Genomic DNA, 21,858 nt, shown 5'->3' with positions numbered 1-21,858 from the left:
AATGTCAATATCCGAAGTCAAAGTTATCTTCAAAAACCTGAATCAAGAATCTGAGCAAAAAGTCGAGATATATTCTTGAGTCTGAATCAAGAACAAGCCTGAAATCAAATACTGAACGAAATACTGCTGAAGTCTATATAGAATCAAGACATCGATGAAGATGGTCAGCTATCACCCTCACTTAGCCTTTCACACATCAGATCTTTCAACGTCATGCTGACCCTCATATGGTTTCCCTCGGAGTTCGAGAGAAACAACTCCCGAAGAGTTCTGTACCTTCAAATCTTTCAGAAACTTGCCTTAATCCTTCAGATCTTTCAGAAACTTGCTTAATCCTTCAGACAACTTTCAGGATAAACCTTCATATGTTCTTCCTTCAGATCTTTCAGAAACTTGCCTTAATCCTTCTTCCTTTCAGGATAACCTTCATATGTTCTTCCTTTTAGTAACCTTCAGATAACCCCTTCAGTAAATTCCAGAAGTTCTTTTCAGTTAAGTCCTCATGTTCAGTCCTTCAGAGAGTTGTCCTTCAACCTTTCCTTTGGAGATAGCCTTCAAAGTTAGCCTTCAGAAGTGTTAAGAAGTTTCTTCAGAATCCCTGTAACCCCTAATGCTTTCAGACATCAATTTATCTTCAGACCAAAGAGTCTTGCCGAAGCGCCTTCAGTCCCGTTTCACCCAGGGGTGTCTCAGGTATGGTTTCTTCTTATGGCTGGCGAGCTTCCTTACATAGTCTGATGGACTTTAAACGACCCTCCCCGATAGTCGACAGACTCTAAAATATTCCCGACGACAGGTCCTTGGCTCAGACCCCTTGAGCCGCCTCGCGTCGCCGTAGTCGTCAGGTTGTAATCTTCAATTGACCTGATGGCTATACTTTGACTTTTGCCTTGTCCAAGCCTCAGTCAAAGTGAGGGCTCTGTAGATACCTCATTTCTACACCTCCCGCCAACCACCCAGTAATGATTGGGCCGCATGTTTGATACGCGGAACGATTTTATGACAGTTCGTAAGTTCATCGATAAGTGATAGCTCAAACACTCGAGTCAACCCCTTGGTCGTCATCTACGCACCGATACGGTCGTTTTGACAGTAACTAGAGTTCATTTGGAGCCCGGGTCAAAAACCGCTTCATTTTCTAAAAACCGTTTAAATGCCGAGTCGGAATATTTCGGAATGTTCTAGAATTCTCTGGATATTTATTGCTGATTTAAATTAATATTTTTAAGTAAATATCTTCCGTATATTGTGTTTTATGGAATAAGGAAGTATAGATCTACCGAAATTCCATAATAAAACGCGGAAATCTTTCTTGCTGAGGAGGAAACCTCTGGGGAAAGGACGCAGCAGGTGCTGCACCTCTTCCAAGGATCGCAGTAGCTGTTGCGCCTCTTCTCCAGCCCTCTTTTCACGCTTTTCAAAATATTTCCGTGATTTGATTCCAAATTCGTGTCATTCCTAAACTCCTTCATATGTTTAGTATAAATAGAGACTTTCGGTCTCCATATTTGGCACGCGAGTGTTCCGCCCCTTCTTTCTCTCTCTTTGCATTCTAGACTACGCTATTGCTTTCGACGCCTACGTGCTTGATCAATCGACCACGTAAGCTCAGATCCTTCTGGGTCCCAGTCACGCTGCATAGACCGACCAATTTGACCAACTCCACTTTTAAGCCACCTAATCAATTTACTAAATCCTCTAACGAGGGCACTTTCCACGCATATTCGAGTCGAGCAATCGCTAAACGATAACTTTAGTCAATCTCGTTTCGTCAAACATGTAAGTCTGAGGGTGTAAAATCCTATTTTATTATTGTACTTTTATTTTGTATCATTAATGTAAGATCTATATCAAGAGCACGTTCAAAAACCGATTTAAAATCCATCTTTTAAAACCGTTTTTACAAAACAGTGGAAGTCAGACGTCGAGAAGAAACGCAGTAGCAGCTGCGCCTCTTCGAAGGATCGCAGCATCTGATGCGCCTCTTCCAGAGGTTGCTCGCTGCTCCTGCTCTTCTTCTTCTTCCTCGACTTCCTGCGATTTTCCTTTTTTCCTTTTTCTTTCGTTCCTTTTGAATTTTCAGTATATAAATTGTATCTTAACTAATCCTTTTTAAATTACAATGCATAATTCGTCCTTAATCCCGAGTAATTCAATACTTGCGGGTTTTCGCTGTTTTAATTCAAATCGATTTGTATGGGTTTCGACTTGTTCATGTCGGGGTTCTGAAAGTCCTAACTTGATTCATAAATTTTCTTTCGAGTCTTGTTCGTCCAATTCCGTCTTAATTTAACTTTAAGTTTGTTCTTTTGTATTTTCGACACGAGTTCACCATAATCATGTAAACCGCTGTAATTTCTCATTTTTAATTTGTTTTATGACTTGCCCAGATGCATATAATCGATTAAAACACTTCAACTTGAGTATAATATCGATAATTGATCTTAAATTTACCAACGAACGATAACGATGTTGCGGTTCTGACTTCACAGCCAGAGCCCAGCTCTAGAACAGACGCAAAGATTGTTGCGCCTCTTCCAGAGGACGCAGCAGATGCTGCGCCTGTTCTGAGCTGGTCTCTGTCTCTGAACTCTTTCTCGCTTTGACGTAGCTCCTAATTACGGTTTAAATCAACTATTATTTTTATTATCACCTCTAGTCTGCCGTATTTTCATATTTTCATTCCATTTTCATTTTTCTTTTATTTTCTTCTTCGAAATCCCGTCTTCTAGCGTGCTATTGACGTAGATCAAATAAACCTTGTAATATTTGTAATTTTAATTCTTGTAATTTATTTATCGCAATTATTATTATGTATGATTTAATTGTATGGCATTCACGTGTAATCAATTTAACATTTACTTCGACCCAATTGCTTGCTAAAACACGTGTTCACCAACTTAGTCTAATCTCACATGCTAGGATTAATCTATGTTTGTTGCATTGCATGCATTATTACATCGACGACATATCAAATATGAACAACTTCCCTAATAATTAGTAGAGGCCGCTATCGAGTCGGGCGGGATTAGGTGTTCGAATTAAAGAGCTTCCTAATATGTGTCATCACCCCTTACTCTAGTTATCTCTGGACATCCGTGTCCATTGGTATCTCGAGAGTCATTCTAGACATAGAATGCTAAGGGTAACAAGTTCTTAGTTCATGTCATTACTTTGTGTCTTGACATGACATGAGGTATTCGAACGGTTTCCAATTTTTCACAATAAATTGGTGGCGACTCCACAAATGCAGGCTTATTCAACCTTTCATCGGTTTCAATGCCTTACAAATCGGTAACGGCCCATGACGTGTTTTATCAAACCAAGGTTCCGTGGGAGAAGTGTCGCCGCCTCGAAACCAACGCGCGGGTGGCCCATGTCCACAACACGTTTGAACCTAGGCAAGCCTCAACGTGGAGAGATACGTCCAAACCTAGGTTTACACATGTGTGTGTTCCTCATCTAAGGCTAGGCCCATACCTGTTTCGTCTTTTTTTTTTCTTTATTTAACACATAGAATTCGTTTGAGGTACAAGTGTATCTCGAGAATTTCGGAGTTGCCAGTGTTAATTATTTGGGTAATTTTACAAATTTTATGAGATTTATGACCATACGATGAAGCATTTTAATCGGTCATTATCGATTACATTCAACTTGGGTTTAATTTGATTAAATTTACCAACAAAGCTAAAAATTGCCATTCAATCTCCGACAGAAATCAAAGACATAAACCTGGGTCCAAACATTGATCACTCATGTCCTAGGGTAAGCTGAAATTAGTGGTTCCACTTTTAGGCCTACGTCCTGAAGTGGTGGTACCATCTCTCGGCTTGGGTTTTGGGCATGATTCAGGGCAAACTGAAGTACGATTAAGGGTGTTCGGGATTGAATTGTTTCTAATTTATTCTACCATGTTAAATCTAATTATTAATCAATACAAACTATGAGAAATTAACTAATAAGTGACATTTTCGACAAATTGATTACTTAGTCGATTCGTTGTGACTTGTTGATGGCAGGTTTGAAGTTTAGATTAATTTGAAAGTGGTTTTTATGATTTTGTTTTGTCGATTTTAGAGAGTAAAGGAAAGAAGGTGTTTTGGGGTGTGGTGTTTAACTAAAGGAAAGAGGGGGAGGGGTATTATGATTTATGAGTAGTTTAGGCAATATTGTTACTGATAGTTAGTAATGGGTGATGCTCATTCATGGACGGGTTTTACTCTTTTACGGATAAAAATGACCATTTTATCCCTTTTATTTCAACTCCCCAATTTTCTCTCTCTATATTCAATTTTCATTGAATTCTACCGACATCCCTCACCTCAACGCCGGCAACGGTTACATTGAGAATAAATTGAACGGTAGACTAAATTACTTATGGAAATACGAATTTATGTGAATAAAGGTTACACAAATGTTTTCAATGACTATATGTTTAAAATTAAAAAAAAAAAACACAATATCGTTTAAGAAAAGAATTATCTACAGAAAATGTGGACATCGATGTTGTATCATGATGATGGTGGTGCGCTGCATGCATGTGAGCATGGTGTTGGTGCCTTGGTGGTGGTGTGCTGCTGGAGCGGGAGCTATTAAAATCAGAATATCCCTCCATTTAATGTCGGCCGTTGCCTCCCTTCACCGTAATGCCGGCGACGGTAAATAAACCCTATATAAATCAACTCCTTAATTTGATATAATATAATCAATAAAAGTAACAATTAGAATTATTACTTTTGATCGATACGAGAAATAGTATTCATGGTGTAATTTGATTAATTTTGTAAATTTGATTAATTTTGTGAGGGAGAGAATTAGAGAGACTTAGGGAGATTAGAGAGAATTAGACGAAGGGCATAATATGGAAACATAATGAAAAAAAGTCCATAAAAAAGTAAAACCCGTCCATGAATGAGCAACTACGTTAGTAATTTGTCGATGACGAATAAGATTACGATTTGTATTGAACAAAATATGTTTGGCCCAATTATATGTGAGTCCATTTTGACGCAGTGAATCTCATTCATTATTAGTTAATAAATTAATTGAGAAAGTGTAGAAGATCCCAAATAAATGGCTTGTTCACATGGTCTCCTCTACCAACCTCTTCACAACCCTTTATTCCCATCCTCTACCTTCACTAAACCTAATTTCTGTCATTCATTTAAACCCAAAATTAAAGCTAGAAAAGTCAATAATTACTCAATTTCATTACCCGAAATCAACAAACCCCTAAATACTTGTTTCTTAAATCCCCTTTATGCATCACTAGAAGACCCAGAAGAAGAAGAGGGCATTTCAACAAACATGTGGTGGGCAGAAGTCCGTGGTGCAATTGGCCAAAGATTTAACCTTGAGGGCATCATTTGTTCAGTGAAAGTACTGACGAAAGATCAACATTTGCTTCTTCCACATGTAACAGTCGATGATATTCGCTACATTGATTGGGATCAACTCCATAAAAGGGGTTTCAAAGGCGTCATTTTCGACAAAGACAACACCCTTACAAAACCCTACTGCTTATCCCTTTATGACCCTTTAAGATCTTCTTTAGAACACTGCAAGGCTGTTTTTGGGGAAAATAGGGTGGCCATTTTAAGCAATTCGGCCGGGTTGGCGGAGTTTGATCCGAATGAGTCGAAAGCGAGGGCTTTGGAGAGGCGAATTGGGTTGAAAGTGATAAGGCATAAGGTGAAGAAACCAGCAGGGGATGCGGAGGATGTGGAGAAACAATTGGGGTGTCTATCAAGGGAGGTAGTGATGGTTGGGGATAGAAGGTTTACGGATGCCGTGTACGGGAATAGAAATGGGTTTTTGACAGTGTTTACAAAGCCATTGAGTGGTGAAGGGGAGCCTTTTGTTGTCAAGAGGATAAGAAATGTTGAAGATTATTTGGTTAAAAGGTGGTTTAGGAAAGGTTTGAAACCTGTTAGTCATTGTTTGTTGAGTAATGATGATGTTGATCTGATTTGCTTGAGAGAGCCTCTCATGTAATGTAATTTATTTGTGATAATGATTACATTTATTGAATCAATTTTTGTTTTGATACAGTGCAGAATTCATTGATAGACTTGCTTTGTGATTGTTTGACACTCGACTTGATAGTAGTAATATTTATTGTGATAAAAGTAGTAATATTAGAGAGATCTGCAAAACAGTGCATTTTATTTGAAAATAAATGCAATGACTAGGATGGTATGCTGTTATTGTACACCTGATTGACATTCAACAAGCCCTGGTTTAAACAGGATAACCTTACGAGAACTGACCAGACTTTTCTTATGAGGAAGGTATACGGGTCTTCAAAGGCATAACCTTACCTTAAGCAGATTCCAGTGTTAAGCAAATTGATGGTACAATAACAATTTTGGGAAATGGTGGAATGACATTCGATCATTTTTCTTAACGTGTTAGTTACTATTAACTTTAGCACGAAGCAATACCAAGTATTAAGCATTTTTCTTAAGCAAAGCTTGACGATAATGCTGGTATGTGTTCCGGCCTTTATGGAATGGATATCCCATGGCCTTTTAATGTTGGGAATGAGGTGAACAATTGGACCTTTTGTCTAAAGGTTTAAGACTGAAACACAAAGTGACAATAAAAGCGTGAACTGAAATAACACCTAGTTAGCTTTCCACAATCATTCATTGTCAATTGGATTCGCTCTGCTGGATCGTGACTGAAACTCTAATGAGCTGATGGATGTCACCAAACAAATATGATAATGATAGATGTCACCAAGATAAGATAAAATAACGATCTCCTAAAGAGCAGTCTCATTTAAAAAGAAGAATGTAGACTAATAGAATTGTTGTTTACCAATTACCACTAACATCAGGAAAAACTAGCAGCTAAAACTCTAATGAGCTCAGCTGCAAGAGTGTATCAAAATACCTGGGACTAGAACCCAAAAAATCACCAAACATTTAACAAACTATCATAACCAACTTCTACCAAGCCATCAGAAGAGAGCTTAGTCAACCTCCTCAATCTTGGGTCCAGCACCACCTGAACCAGCAGGGATGTCATCATCCATGGGCGCACCAGCCTCGCCACCGGCACCCTGGTACATCTTTGCGATGATTGGGTTGCATATGCTCTCCAGTTCCTTCATCTTGTCATCAAACTCATCCGCCTCAGCCAGCTGGTTGCCATCTAACCATGAAATAGTCTGGTCAATGGCATCATCAATCTTCTTCTTGTCCACGTCCGACAGCTTGCCAGCAATCTTCTCATCCCTCACAGTGTTCCTCATGTTATAGGCGTAGTTCTCAAGGGCATTCTTGGACTCAACCTTCTTCTTGTGTTCTTCATCCTCTGACTTGTACTTCTCAGCCTCCTGAACCATCTTCTCAATCTCTTCCTTGGACAACCTACCCTTGTCGTTTGTGATGGTGATCTTATTCTTCTGCCCAGTGGTCTTGTCCTCAGCAGAAACATTCAAGATACCATTGGCGTCAATGTCAAAGCACACGGTGATCTGGGGCACACCTCTGGGAGCCGGTGGAATACCAGAAAGTTCAAATTTTCCTAGCAAGTTGTTGTCACGGGTTCTGGTCCTTTCACCCTCGTAAACTTGGATCAACACACCAGGTTGGTTGTCGGAGTAGGTTGAGAAGACCTGTTCCTTCTTGGTGGGGATGGTGGTGTTCCTTGGGATCAAGACAGTCATGACACCTCCAGCTGTCTCCAAACCAAGAGACAAGGGAGTGACATCAAGAAGAAGTAGATCCTGAACCTTCTCGTTGCCCTCACCACTCAAGATAGCAGCCTGGACAGCAGCACCATAAGCAACAGCCTCGTCAGGATTGATGCTCTTGCAAAGCTCCTTCCCATTGAAGAAGTCTTGCAAAAGCTGCTGGACCTTTGGAATCCTGGTGGATCCACCAACAAGAACCACATCATGAACTGTGCTCTTGTCCATCTTAGCATCCCTCAAACACTTCTCAACAGGCTCCATACACTTCCTGAACAAATCCATGTTCAACTCCTCAAAACGAGCACGGGTAATGGTAGTGTAGAAATCAACACCCTCGTAGAGAGAGTCAATCTCAATGGTGGTCTGGGCAGTGGAAGAGAGAGTCCTCTTGGCACGCTCACAAGCTGTTCTCAATCTCCTCAAAGCCCTTGGGTTTCCGCTAATATCCTTTTTGTTCTTCCTCTTAAACTCTTGCACAAAGTGGTTAACCATTCTATTATCAAAATCTTCACCACCAAGGTGAGTGTCACCAGCAGTAGCCTTGACCTCGAAAATACCCTCCTCAATGGTCAATAAAGAGACATCAAAAGTGCCACCACCAAGATCAAAGATCAACACATTCTTCTCACCGGTGCTGGTGGCCTTCTTGTCAAGACCGTAAGCAATAGCAGCAGCGGTAGGCTCATTGATAATTCGCATGACATTCAACCCAGAAATAACACCAGCATCTTTGGTAGCCTGACGCTGGGAGTCATTGAAATAGGCTGGGACTGTAACAACAGCATTCTTAACAGTGGATCCCAAAAAAGCTTCGGCAATTTCCTTCATCTTGGTTAGGACCATAGAGGAGATCTCCTCAGCAGCAAATTGCTTGTCCTCACCCTTGTAGTTGACAACAATCATGGGCTTGTCACCCGGCCCGGGAATGACCTTGAATGGCCAGTGCTTCATGTCGTCTTGGACTGAGGCGTCACTGAATCTCCTACCGATCAACCTCTTTGCATCTGATACAACAATTAAAATTAAAATAGGTTAGTAACCAATCAAATATAAACACAACCGTACGGAAGAACAGATGAGAAATTAGTCATCCAATTCCCTCTCTTTACTTGTTTCAACAGAATATGTAAAATAGCAAGGGTAGTTTCATGAATAGAGGAGCGTAACCATCAACAATCAGGATAAACTGTAACACTATTGTGTTTAAATTCAGCAAATTACAATTCACAACATCTATAATAATCACAAAAACAAACAAATCCAATGTGATTTAATTTACAAAGAAAAGCCCTAAAAACACAAATCGAGGTAGAACAAGACACTAATAATGATGTAAACAAGTTATGACCCGTGAGATTAGGTTGTATACCAAACAATAATTCTAACAATTAATTCAAAAACAAACAGATTCAAGCAATGTTTTTTGTGTAACAAAGCGCACACCTAGCCCCATTACAATAGATGGGAGGGGGGAATTCAAACCCAGGACCTAATATGATTGTCCACATTAGGTCCGTCTTAACCACTAGACTAAGACATCTTCAATACACAGATTCAAGCAAATTAACAACCATAAAACATGAATAGCATTATGAAAAACATATCCACTTCTTAACCAAAAAAAGGGGGCTGAAAATAGAACTAACCGAAAACAGTGTTAATGGGATTCATGGCGACCTGATTCTTAGCAGCGTCACCAATGAGACGCTCAGAATCAGTGAAAGCGACATAAGACGGAGTGGTTCTGTTACCCTGATCATTAGCAATGATCTCAACACGATCATGCTGCCATACTCCGACGCATGAGTATGTCGTACCCAGATCTATACCAATTGCCGGACCTTCACCTTTACCCGCCATTATTAACTATAGAATACAAGAAGATGATTTGAAAGTGGGAAAATTAGGTTTTGTTATGCGAGAAGAAAGAATTAAGCGTGGAGAAGTATATTGTATTGTTCTGTATGGAGGCGAATAGGCGATGTGGAGGGGTTTAAGTAGCGGAAGAAAGGGCGTGTTTATGGTATGGTTCTAGAATGTTCTTTTGTAGGGAGAAAGGCGTGTGGGCCGTTGGATTAAGAAAGATATGGAGGGTTGGGATTTAAACAAACGGAGACTTAGCCGCCTTGCTGCTCTAGGTTTTTTTTTTTTTTTTTTTTTTTTTTTTTTTTTTTTTTTGTGTTTACTCTTTGTGCATAAGGGGGGCGAGGGCGAAGTCCCGAAAAAAGATACAAATGATGCGAATTGGCAGCGGAATAAGACCTGATTTGAACAGTTTTATGGAATGTCTGAAAGTAATTACGAATCTACTGTTTTTATGTGATTTTTGATATTGTAAACAAAACAAGAATAAAAGATATTTGCTTGAGCTAGACCTATAACCCAAACAATGGTGATTGTTATTCAAGACCTATTGAATAGCAATCGTGTTAATGCCCGAACACGTCAAGCAAGAACGATTTTTGGATCGAACACATCAATTCGATTCAGTAATTGCACAAAGCAAAATACCAAACAAAGCAATAGCTTTTCTTTTTTTTCTTCATTTTTTGATGATTATTATTGCTGAAATCCTAGACCTTATATAGGCAAATACTCGACCTCCCAAGCCAAGTGAAGAGTTGCCAATTACTCTTTCACTTATTACAACAATTAACTACTCAAAATGAAAAGACTCAACATAAATGCAATATTTACTACATATTACTACAAGCTTTATTTTGTTTGCAAAATAAGATAAACTCATTACTTAACTAAAACGTATTATTGGACTGTGTGTCAGTAGCTCCTTTTGGGCCGTGTCCGTACTCGTATCATCCGCTCTTTCTTCAAAAAGAATCGTCCCGATTCTTGAACCTATGATATGGGTTATCAAAAGCTGATCAACCCTCGAACTACATAGCTCGAGTTTAACCTTTGAATTCCAATCGCAATCGGAAATTCAACCAACATCTTGACTTTAACATGCCTTAAGACCGTTTGGGACTTGAATTTTTTTTTTCTCACGGATGAACAGTAACACGGCTCGTGAACAAATTTTTTTTATTTTTTATTTTTTTCTTTTTGTCTCCGTCGCGCCTTGAATAACAAATTACTAGAAACTTGTTCCCGAGATGCGATTCAAGTCAATGATTTTCTTGGCTGGTCACGCATTTCAAGGAGGGAATGAACGGTCCAAGCTAGACATTTTTATTAACATTTCAGATTATTTTTGTTAAAATAAGATCTTAAGTTTATCTAGTATTTAATTGTTGCATTTAACTTAAGACTTTTCATTCCTAGCTTTAATGTTGTAATTATGTGGAGAGTGATTGCTCAAACTCTTCACTTCTTGAGCTCTTGGACGATTCAATTAGGCTATATAAAGCCTTGGTTGGTTATGAATAAAATGAATCAGAAAATTAAGAAAAAAGAAAGCAGTTGCTTGTTTGGTATTTGCCTTGTGCAATTACTGAGTCGGATTGATGCGTTTGATCCAAAACTAGTGATTAATTAGGACGCGTTTCCTAATTGTTACTCGATTGAAACCAATAGGTCTTGGTTAGCCAATCTCGTTCATCAAGTTATAGGTCTAACTTGGTGTCTGCTTATCCCTTTTATTGTTTTTGGTATTTACAAATCAAACAAAAACACATAAAAATCTCCAATTCCGTTAATTAAACCCAGAATCGTTAAAACGAACAGTTCGTCCGACTGTTCAGTCTGGTCATTTCCTGCGAATCTATTTCTGTTGAGATTTATTTCGCATCATTTGGCGCGCCAAGTAGCTTCTTGATTTCCTTAAATTCAAGACGATCCATGGAGGAGTTCTTGGAGTTCTAATAAGAATTTTTCGACCCAACTCTACCGCCGAGATTTTTTGTATATCCTGAAGAGTCAAGGCTCTTGATGTCCTCATTCGAAGACACTCCTATGGAGGAAGAGGGATTGTTCGATCCACACTTGCCTCTTGTTTTTGATGATTATCACGCTGAAAATGTGATGAACCAGGTGCTGCCATTACAGTGTTTATACGAATCAGAAGCATATGGGAATCGTGGGATCAATTATGAACCCGTGACAATATATCAAGGTATGCACATATCTGTTTGGAACCAGAGGCAAATGTCCAAGATATTTGACCCAGGCATGTTACAAGTTGTTGTGGGAATTAGGCAGCAAATAATGGGCACAAACCAGTATTTCATCTCGACATAGGAAGGCACAAGAATCGGGACGATTCTTTTTGAAGAAAGGGTGGATGATGCGATTCAAGTCAATGATTTTCTTGGCTGGTCACGCATTTCAAGGAGGGAACGGTCCAAGCTAGACATTTTTATTAACATTTCAGATTGTTTTTGTTAAAATAAGATCTTAAGTTTATCTAGTATTTAATTGTTGCATTTAACTTAAGACTTTTCATTCCTAGCTTTAATGTTGTAATTATGTGGAGAGTGATTGCTCAAACTCTTCACTTCTTGAGCTCTTGGACGATTCAATCAGGCTATATAAAGCCTTGGTTGGTTATGAATAAATGAATCAGAAAATTAAGAAAAAAGAAAGCAGTTGCTTGTTTGGTATTTGCCTTGTGCAATTACTGAGTCGGATTGATGCATTTGATCCAAAACTAGTGATTAATTAGGACGCGTTTCCTAATTGTTACTCGATTGGAACCAATAGGTCTTGGTTAGCCAATCTCGTTCATCAAGTTATAGGTCTAACTTGGTGTCTGCTTATCCCTTTTATTGTTTTTGGTATTTACAAATCAAACAAAAAAACACATAAAAATCTCCAATTTCGTTAATTAAACCCAGAATCGTTAAAACGAACAGTTCATCCGACTGTTCAGTATGGTCATTTCCTGCGAATCTATTTCTGTTGAGATTTATTTCGCATCAACAAACTAGCTAGTAATTAAACGGGGAAAAGAGACCCCTAATAAATCTGCCCTAAGAATGGTACGAAGACCATCCGGTGGAGTGTCGATAATCGTTGTAGATGTAGAAGAGTGAATTCCCGTATTTGCTAACCAATTCGCTGCTTTGTTTGCTTCTCGAAACACATGATCAATGTGTAACTTCTACCCACTCATTTTTATCAGCTCTTTGCATCGAATAACAAAGGGACGGAGGTTATTACTAAGTAGTTGCTCCTCGCGAATGAAATTAACACATGTTTTGTTGTCCATATGAACAAGGACTTTGGCTAATCCCATCGCTCTAGCTCGTTCCAAACCAGCGACAAGGGCCCTTATCTCGGCTCACATTGAAGTGCAAATGTCGCATGAGAAGAGAAAAAAAGAGAGGAAATTACCCGTGTCATTCCGTATAAGACCTCCATAACTAGCTAACCCCGGATTTCCCTTGGATGCTCCCTCGGTATTAAGTATAAGGGTTATTTTCATTTTGGGTGCCCATGGTTTCGCGAAATTCCAGTTTGGGAACCTCACATTTTCAAAATTCCATTGGATGTCCAAGTTTATATGCAAATGTATTTTAGGTACCCATGGTTCCCAAAATTCATTTTGGATTCTTAACTTTTATAAATCATACATTCTCATCTCCCTAATTTTTCTTTTTGTGTGATTTTCCTAAGTTAATATGCCCAATTTTTAACAAATAACATTACTACTGAAAATGCCAATCACTCATTTACAAAAAAAATGGTCTATATACCATTTTGACAATCGAAGCATTGTGGCACACGTACAAAGAGAACAATACTTAGCAAGTCATCACCGAGCCATAAATAACATCACTATGGAAGTATCAAGTATTATTTTACATACAAAAAAAGGTCTAACATATCATTTGACAAGACGATTAAGCATGCTAATATTGCTACTAAGAATCCCTCCTTCCCTCTATTATAATACGACTAAGTGCGCACTTTGTTTGGAAAAAAAAAAGCATGCCAATATTTCTACTATGAAAATATCAAATTATCAAGTCAATCAACATGAAACAAATGAGAATTGATAATTTTCTTCATAATTTTTTCTCTCATTGTATTTTCAAAAATGAAGGATTAGTGAGGAAGGTAGGACTTTTACTTTTGGCAGTACACCCACAAAATGTAAAGATTGGTGTGAACCTTTTTTTATTAAAAAAAAAAACTCTATTTTGAGACACCTAAAATAGAGTTACTCAAATCTTGGGTACCTAAAATATATTTGTTTATAAACTAGAGCACCCAAAGTGGAACTTTGTAAATGTAAGGTACCCAACCTAGAATTTTGCGAAACCTCAGGCACACAAAAGTGAAAATATCCCTAAGTATAAACCATCCATAAGGTGGGGTGTTCCATCTAATATATCGCTTTTCCATCGTAGTACCCGGAGAAGGGATAAAAAGCGAGAACAGATGAAATGCTCTCTTTGACGTATCAAATTGATGATAAAGATAACGAAATGGGTCGGTAGGATTCTCCTCTGTTCTACCGAAAATGATGTAGGAAGTCTGGAGTATTAGTCACAGAGGGCCGCGATATATTGTCGATGTTTTATGATGAATTGAGTTCGCCTGAAAAGACAGGATTGCCTACGTATTCGTCTGAAAAGACGAAATTAAACCATGCTCGTAGTTCAGGTGTTTTTTTTTTGTAATAGGTTGGTGGGATGGTTGTGTCCTTCTTGTGTAAGAAAGGATTGCCTACGTATTCGTCTGAAAATACGAAATCAAACCATGCTCGTAGTTCATGTATTTTTTGTTTGCGCAAATGGATGGTGCTTTTGACAATGTTCCGGGTATGAATTCCGAAGTAGGTTTGTTTACCACGCTAGCTTTGTCGAATAATGCCTCTTCTAGCCTTGATTGCTCTCCTCGGCCTCTCCTGCAACAATGAGCAAACTGAGGGCTTGGCTTTGTGCCAAGCGTACTCACTCCGACGCTCAAGTCAGTGAACTTATTGTGATTAAGTAGTATGTTGCTTGATGACGTGTATTGTAGAGAGATGAGAGAGATAATACCAATTTAAGTGGTTCTTAGGTTAGATTCTGGATCCCCTTCTCAATGAGAGAGGTGGAGTTGTTAGAGGCAGGCTTTATCATCGGCCGAAAAGGAGGATGCCATCAAGGCCGAGGTTGATAAGTTGTTAGAGGCAGGCTTTATCATCCCTTGTACATACCCTGAATGGCTAGCTAATGTTGTAATGGTTAAAAAGTCATCAGGGGGGTGGAGGATGTGTGTTGATTTTACGCAACTTAATAAAGCATGCCCGAAAGATTGCTACCCCTTGCCTCGGATAGATAGCTTAATAGACGCAACGGCAGGCTACACAATGCTGAGCCTGCTCGACGCCTTTTCAGGATACCATCAGGTATTCTGGCCAGAGGAAGACATGCCTAAATGCGCATTCATCACCATACACGGCACCTACATGTACAAAATGATGCCATTCGGTTTGAAAAATGCCGGCGCGACTTACACAAGACTGGTGGACAAAGTATTCCAAAATCAAAAAGGGCGAAACATTGAGGCTTACGTCGACGATGCTATTGTCAAGAGCAAGTCTGACGGCGAGCACTTAGCCGATTTACACGAGACATTTTGTTCACTAAGAAAATACAAGATGAAGCTTAACCCGACAAAGTGCAACCGTGTCCGAACCGAGCAAATTCCTCGGCGTGCTTGTTAGCGCCTGGGGAATTGACGCCAATCCGAAGAAATTCCAAGCAATTCTAGACTGCCGGAGCGAGGAATCGCAAAGAGGTTATGATCTTGACCGGGAGGATGGCGGCCCTTGCCGTTTATCTCTCGGTCACCGACAAGAGCACCCCATTCTTCAAAGTGCTAAAAGGGAATAAAGACTGGCTGGGGGAGGAACAGAGCACGACCTTCAAACAATCGAAAGCCCATCCGCAAACTCTCCCGACCCCTGTCCGGACCGACGCTGGGGGAAACGCTATATCTATACTTAGCAGTAACCTCGGCCACGGTCGGTCTTAATCGTCGAGAAAAAAAAACAAAGAAGACCAATCTACTTTATCACCATACACTGCCCTTTGTTGCCGAGAGAAACTACCGATTGAAAAAGCGACCTTTCTTTGTGGTTGTTGCCGCAAGGAAGTTGAAACCCTACTTGACGCACATCCCATGACGGTCTTAACCGACCAGTAGTTGGAAAAAGCATTGGAAAAATTCGAACGATCAGCAGGCTTATCAAATGGGCGGTGGAGCTATCGGCTTCGGCATTCAATACAAACCGAGGCCTTCGATAAAGGGGCGGTATTGCGCGGACTTCTTGGCCGAGTGCACGTATCGGGAAGAGTCGTGTCCGGCATGTGGGAGGTATATACCGATGGATCCTCCACAACGAACGGCTCAGGAGCCGGCATCCTTATCATCAGCCCAAACGGGGACGAGTTCGAGTACGCTTTGAAGTTTACCTTCTCAACCTCAAATAACGAATCCGAATATGAGGCAGTGATAACCGGAGTTGAGTTAGCGAGAGCCAGGGGCAGAACACATCATTTTGAAAAGACTCTCTCTTGGTAACTAACCAATACGAAGGAGAGTACGAAGCTCGGGACGATGGGATGGTAAGATACTTGGAAAAGGTAAAAGCCGAGACCTCAAAATTGAAGTCATTCAAAATGCGACACATCCCTGTGTCCGAGAACAACGGGCCGACGCTCTCTCAAAGCGGCGAGTTCAACCATCGGAATATCAGTAGAACCGTGCTAGTGGACATCGAGGAACGCTAAAAGCATTGACGAAACCATCGGCATGGTGTGCGACGTGGAGGCCGAGACGACATGGATGACTCCGATAAAGAGGTATAACCGACACATGAGCTACGGGGGAGGACCGCAATCTCTCACAAAAGATAAAGAGGATCGCAGCAAGGTACTTGGTGTTTGAAGGAGAGTTATACAGGAGGTCCGTGACAAGGCCACTCTGAAGTGTGTCGGTCCGGCCGATGCAGAGCTAATACTTGAAATACACGAAGGCATCTGTGGTCATCACATGGGGCAAGAACACTAGCCCACAAAGCTCTCCGAGTCGGCTACTTCTGGCCCACCATGCTTGAAGATTCCAGAAACAAAACAAAAAAATGCAACAACGTCGGATGCATGCTCCGGTGATACATGCACCTTCCCGAGACTGCGCAGCGGTGCTTAGTCCCCTTCCTTTTGCACAGTGGGGAATGGATCTACTAGGGCCATTTCCGACGGCATCCGGAGGAAGAAAGTTCCTAATCGTCGCCGTCGATTACTTCACCAAATGGGTTGAGGGTAGCAAGCACGCCAAGACCGCGACGGCCGTAAGAAAGGTGATGCGGGAAAACGTCATAACTCGTTTTGGGTTACCCCAAGTCATGGTGTTCGACCATGGCCGAGAGTTTTGGAGTGATACAATAATGAGTTGGTTGGAAGAACTTGGCATCAAATTTGCATACTCCTCCGTCCGCCACCCCCGAGAGCAACGGGCGGCAGAGGCGCCAATAAAACAATCCTCAACGGCTTGAAGAAGACAGGTTGAAGACCTCAAGGAAGATGGGCCGATGAGCTACCCGGCGTTCGTGGTCCCTTCGAACCACGGAGAAAGAGGCGACGGGAGTACGATCCATTCCACTTAGTCTACGGCTCCGGCCGTCCCGCCGATCGAAGCAACGGTGCCAACATTCGAACGACCACTTTTAACCCGGATGAAAACGAGGAAGGCCTAAGAACCTCCCTAGACCTGGTCGAAGGAAGCCGAGATGCAGCACGCCTCAACTTAGCGATATATCAGAGCCGAATGAAAAGGGCCTACAACCGAAGGGTCCACAAAAGGGATCTAACGGTAGGTGATCTGGTCCTAAGGAAGTCAGCCGCCACCAATAAAGGAAACATTCATGGCAAGTTGACGGCCAATCGGGAGGGTCCCTACAAGGTAGTTGAAGAAATGAGGCGGGTACATACCGGTGACGGACATGGGGGATGTACCTCACGATGAGCCATTGGAACACCGACAATCTCGAGAAAATACTTTGTATAGCGGCGGAGGTGCCCAAAACAATTGTTGGCACCCCAATGCATGTTCATATCTAAATAGGAGTCATCCCCATTTTCCATCAAAGTGTTAATCCCCTCCATAGTCATGTCGAGGAAAACACAACGGCGGTCACCCCAGTAAGAAGGCATGCTAACACATGTACACAGCAGACAGAGCCAAAACCTCGATCACCTCGGCCTTTAACGGGAGTGACGGGGGGACGAGCCGATATGCTAACATATGTTCAACGGCGGTCAAAACGTAAACTCCGTTGCCCCGGTAACTGGCCGGGAAGAGACGAGTGAAACGCGACAGCCCTCGGCAAATTAAGACCGAGTTTAAAGACGTTAAACACAGTTGAGATACGCATTCTAAACTGCCTCGGCTAAGGCCAAAGGTAAAAACGAAAAGCGCTCAATTAATTAACGCAACTGCCCTCGGCAAATTAAAACCGAGTTTAAAGACGTTAAACACAGTTGAGATACGCATTCTAAACTGCCTCGGCTAAGGCCAAAGGTAAAAACGAAAAGCGCTCAATTAATTAACGCATAGCGCGCCTCGGCAAATTAAGACCGAGTTTAAAGACGTTAAACACAGTTGAGATACGCATTCTAAACTGCCTCGGCTAAAGCCGAAGGTAAAAAACGAGAAGCGCTCAATTAATTAACGCCAGAAGACAAGTAAAGGAGTAAATCAAAGGCCTCGGCCAAGCCAGAGGCAAAGCAAGCAAATTCTCATTAAGAAAAAGATAACGAGTTACAAGAAGGAGAAATACAGACGACGGCCGTCCCCTTTGGGATGAGCCAAGATTCTACCTACCAAGGTTTTACAAAATACAAGGAAAAGTAAAGCAAAAGGTTACGGACTGGTTCTTTGAAGCGCCAAAAGGATGGCGGGAGAAAAGGCTTAATAGTTGGCCCCGAATATTTGAAGCTATCCGAGACGCCGGTGAGCTCGGTGACGACCGCCCGTCTCCCTATGCCTGTTGCTGCTTGCCCTTGCCGCCATCAGCAGCATCATCCTTGGTGGGCGACTTAGATGCAATCTGGGCAGCCTTAGCATCCTCAGCGGCCTTGGCAGCCTTAGCATCCTCGGCTTTCTTGGCAGCCTTAGCATCCTCAGCGGCCTTGGCCTTAATGGACTCTTCTCTGGCCGCCCTCGTCTTCTCAGCAAGGGCCGCCTTCTCCGCGGTCGCCTCTTCCTCCTTCTTGGCCCTCGCATCCTCGGCAGCCTTATCCGCCGCAGCTTTCTCGTTAGCCTCGAGCCTATCGTCGAACAGCCCGTCAAATTTGGGCCACGGAAAGGAGCCATCCGGATCTGACTCCCCAATCACCTCCTCGAAGGTTTCTTTGGTCGGGTCCCTATATTGAGCACACATGCGGGGGATAATCTTCTTTTGAAGCATCTCAATATCCTTCTCCCTTTGGGCAAGGATAGCACTGGTACCCCTATGTGACTCACTTTGGAGCCGGTGACGCCCTTTTCGACTCCTCCCTTTGGGCGACAACAACGTCGTAGCCGCCCTTGTACCTGTCCCGTTCCTCCAAAGAACTTGGCGGCGGCGAGGTCGCAGACCTCTAACTTGGCCTTCTCGGCCGACGCAGCGGCTTCTCCACTTCCTCCACACGCGCTCGTGCGAGCAAGGAGATCAAGCTTAGCCTTCCGGCTACCCCCTTTGCGGCGACAACATCAAGCTTCGCCCGTTCTATCAACGGTCCCGTCTTGGCCAGGGCCTCTTCTTGCTCCCTAATGCGAAGGCCGGCCGATTCGGACCACTTCCCAATCCTCTTGCTCGGCCTTGTACCCTCCGCTATGAGCTGGTCGTTGGATATCGACGCGAGAATAGAGTCGGCGGTGGCATTTTTTCCGCCGTCCGCACGTGCCTCTCCTCAATTTGCCGCTCGAATTGGGACGGATCGCGCGGTTGATCTACAAAAATTCAATCAAAGAGTCCACGTCAACGTTCACGGACATACCAGAGAGCCGGTCATCAGGTATATCTAATGAGCGGCTAAATCGAGCCGCAAGTTAGATCATGCACGGAGGGCTTGCTCTTCTTGGCCGATTGACCCGTTCCTCGGCGCCCTCGTTAGCATGAGTGTGGCGGCGAAGCATCGGCGGTAGGGGTAGGCCTTTTCCTCTTACGCCTAAGTGGAGATCCCTCAAGATCGGAATCCTCCCCCGTCGACAATGTCGACGATTTCCACCTTCTTCTCGGGACGGCGGGAATTGGAGGCGGGCGAGGTTGACACCGTAGCCGCCGAAGACTTGGCTTTTCGGACCCGCGGAATGGAAGCGGCTACCTCGGCCCGAGCCTCCGCCTCGTCCAAGCTCTTGACTTTTGATCCATGAGGTCGATGGCGACGGACGGCGGTCATGTACATCGGCCTTGATTTCTCTCCCGCACGTTACCATCTTTGTCAAGTCCCATCTTCTTGAGGATTTGCTCGTACGTAACCGAGCCAAAGTTCTCTCGTAAAAGAAACAAAGTAAGAGTTAGACAAAGGAACAAGTCAAGGCACAAAAACAAGAACGCTAAAACAGAAATGGGCCTCACACCGACCCCACTCACCCCGTGCTAGGGCCGGTATGAGGCCGACGTGGCAAAGCGGCTCGTCCATCAGGATGACTTGCGTCGGGGGCAACCAAACTTTCGGCGTCCCATCGTCATCGACCTCGAAAAGCTTCAATGCCCGCGTCTCGTCCTCGTTGAGACAGACCTTTGCGGCGTCCATCTTATTCTTGCCCTTGGGGATCATCTTCTCACGCTCCCCCTGCTCTCGCACCGCAAGTTAACGTGGTCTTTGAAAAGACCGAGGCAACGGATAATCATCGGGACCTCGACATACACCCACCGTTCCTTCCGGCCCTTGCAGGAGGTGAGCTTAGGCACGGTGAGATAGCCGGCTCGATCCGGGACGCTATACCACCCCGGCCACCTTGAACATTCATTCGAAGAAAATGAATTCGGCGGAATAAATTTACCGTTGGGGTCACCCCCCGAAAAGACACACCACACGAAGCCGACTATAGTCCTAACGGCCAAAGGGTGAAGCTGCGCGCCGCAACGTTCATCGCATGAATTATGGTAGAGACGTACATATTGAGAGGAAACCGGAGACCATACTCCAGGTGCCTCATATATACGCCGATGTGACCCGGGGGAGGGCAACAGACGGCCCGACCCTCTCCGGGGATAACAATGTTGTACCCCCTGGCCGAAAAAGAAGTGATCTTCGAAAAATTGAGCGAGGAGCGGATGAACTTATCGATCCAAGCACGATCGGGGCCGATAGTACAGGCATCATAATGATGCGGGATCGTGACCTCTCCCCACCGGAAGGATTCCCTTCCTCATCATCATCAACATCGTCATCATCCTCCCTTTGCTCCAGGACTTTGCGGTCAACTGGGGGAGAAGGAGACCTAGGGCCCCCGACCTTAACGGAACGGCGGCTACCGCCTCCTCCTCATCAAAGCGCGCCGGGAACCCCGGTGCGATTCTTGGGGACCGGCGTCGTGAAGACATGGTTCACAAACAATTACTTAAAACAAATTAAAAGATGATAAGTTTTTTTTGGTTTACCTTGAAGAAAAGTGCTACGCCGACGTAAAAATTCTGAAGATTGGAAGAGAAAAAAACACTTGAAGTGAAGATCTAGAAAGAAGAAAAATTTTTGGAATGAATGAAATTAGTAACCAATTTCACTTCAAAGATCTGGTATTTATAGGCAAAGGCCCATAAAGGAGGGCCAATCAAAGCGCAGCCCATGAATCGTCAGCCAATCAACGAAGAGACACATGTCAGGCATGCGTACACGGAATGTCAATCGACGCAACAGTTGAATGTCAATCAATGCAACATTAACCAAGCGTCTTCAACACGCCCCTTCATATCCCTTCGCCTTTTCATCTTCCTCAGCAAAATCCTAAAGTATCTGTTCTCCGCCGGCAACATGACTAACCAAGCTAGGTAGCAAGTATTGGGGCAATCAAAAGTACACCGGCACTCTCAACCTTGGGTCCGCCGGCCAGCAGCATCTTCTCTTCCACATTTGATGTCCATTACCCATCCATGTGGAGGGGGGATATGGTACGGCCTGTACAGAAGAAGCCGGGGCAGAAAATTTTCACTTGCGCAGAATATACGCTCAACATGCATCGGAGCCCATACCACGGCATAGACTACGCTGGGGGCA

General features: G+C 42.9%; 2 protein-coding genes across 2 annotated transcripts; one reads left to right on the top strand and one right to left on the bottom strand.

Annotated features, from left to right (window-relative positions):
* The first annotated feature begins 5,019 nt into the window (after positions 1-5,019).
* On the top strand, positions 5,020-6,047 carry LOC141605729 (phosphatidylglycerophosphate phosphatase 1, chloroplastic/mitochondrial). Its single transcript, XM_074424611.1, has one exon. The coding sequence runs from the start codon at positions 5,074-5,076 to the stop codon at positions 5,992-5,994; it is 921 nt and encodes a 306-aa protein (XP_074280712.1). The 5' UTR covers positions 5,020-5,073; the 3' UTR covers positions 5,995-6,047.
* Positions 6,048-6,746: 699 nt separating this feature from the next.
* LOC141605728 (heat shock cognate 70 kDa protein 2) lies at positions 6,747-9,718 on the bottom strand. Its single transcript, XM_074424610.1, has 2 exons — positions 9,349-9,718; positions 6,747-8,706 (listed from the first exon to the last, which is right to left on the bottom strand). Exons 1-2 carry the CDS (start codon positions 9,560-9,562, stop codon positions 6,977-6,979), a joined length of 1,944 nt encoding a protein of 647 aa, XP_074280711.1. The 5' UTR covers positions 9,563-9,718; the 3' UTR covers positions 6,747-6,976.
* Positions 9,719-21,858: the final 12,140 nt, after the last annotated feature.

Source organism: Silene latifolia, chromosome 10, assembly GCF_048544455.1.
Source record: "Silene latifolia isolate original U9 population chromosome 10, ASM4854445v1, whole genome shotgun sequence".
NCBI classification, from domain to species: domain Eukaryota; kingdom Viridiplantae; phylum Streptophyta; class Magnoliopsida; order Caryophyllales; family Caryophyllaceae; genus Silene; species Silene latifolia.
Note: the sequence above shows the minus strand (reverse complement) of the source record. Positions and strands in the feature narration are given on the sequence as shown.

Excerpts from the sequence above, each read along its gene's own strand:
- LOC141605728 (XM_074424610.1), bottom strand. The coding sequence starts at position 9,562 with ATGGCGGGTAAAGGTGAAGGTCCGGCAATTGGTATAGATCTGGGTACG. Across the intron at positions 8,707-9,348 it reads TCCCATTAACACTGTTTTCG|ATGCAAAGAGGTTGATCGGT; the intron begins GTTAGTTCTATT and ends TTGTTGTATCAG.
- LOC141605729 (XM_074424611.1), top strand. The coding sequence starts at position 5,074 with ATGGCTTGTTCACATGGTCTCCTCTACCAACCTCTTCACAACCCTTTA.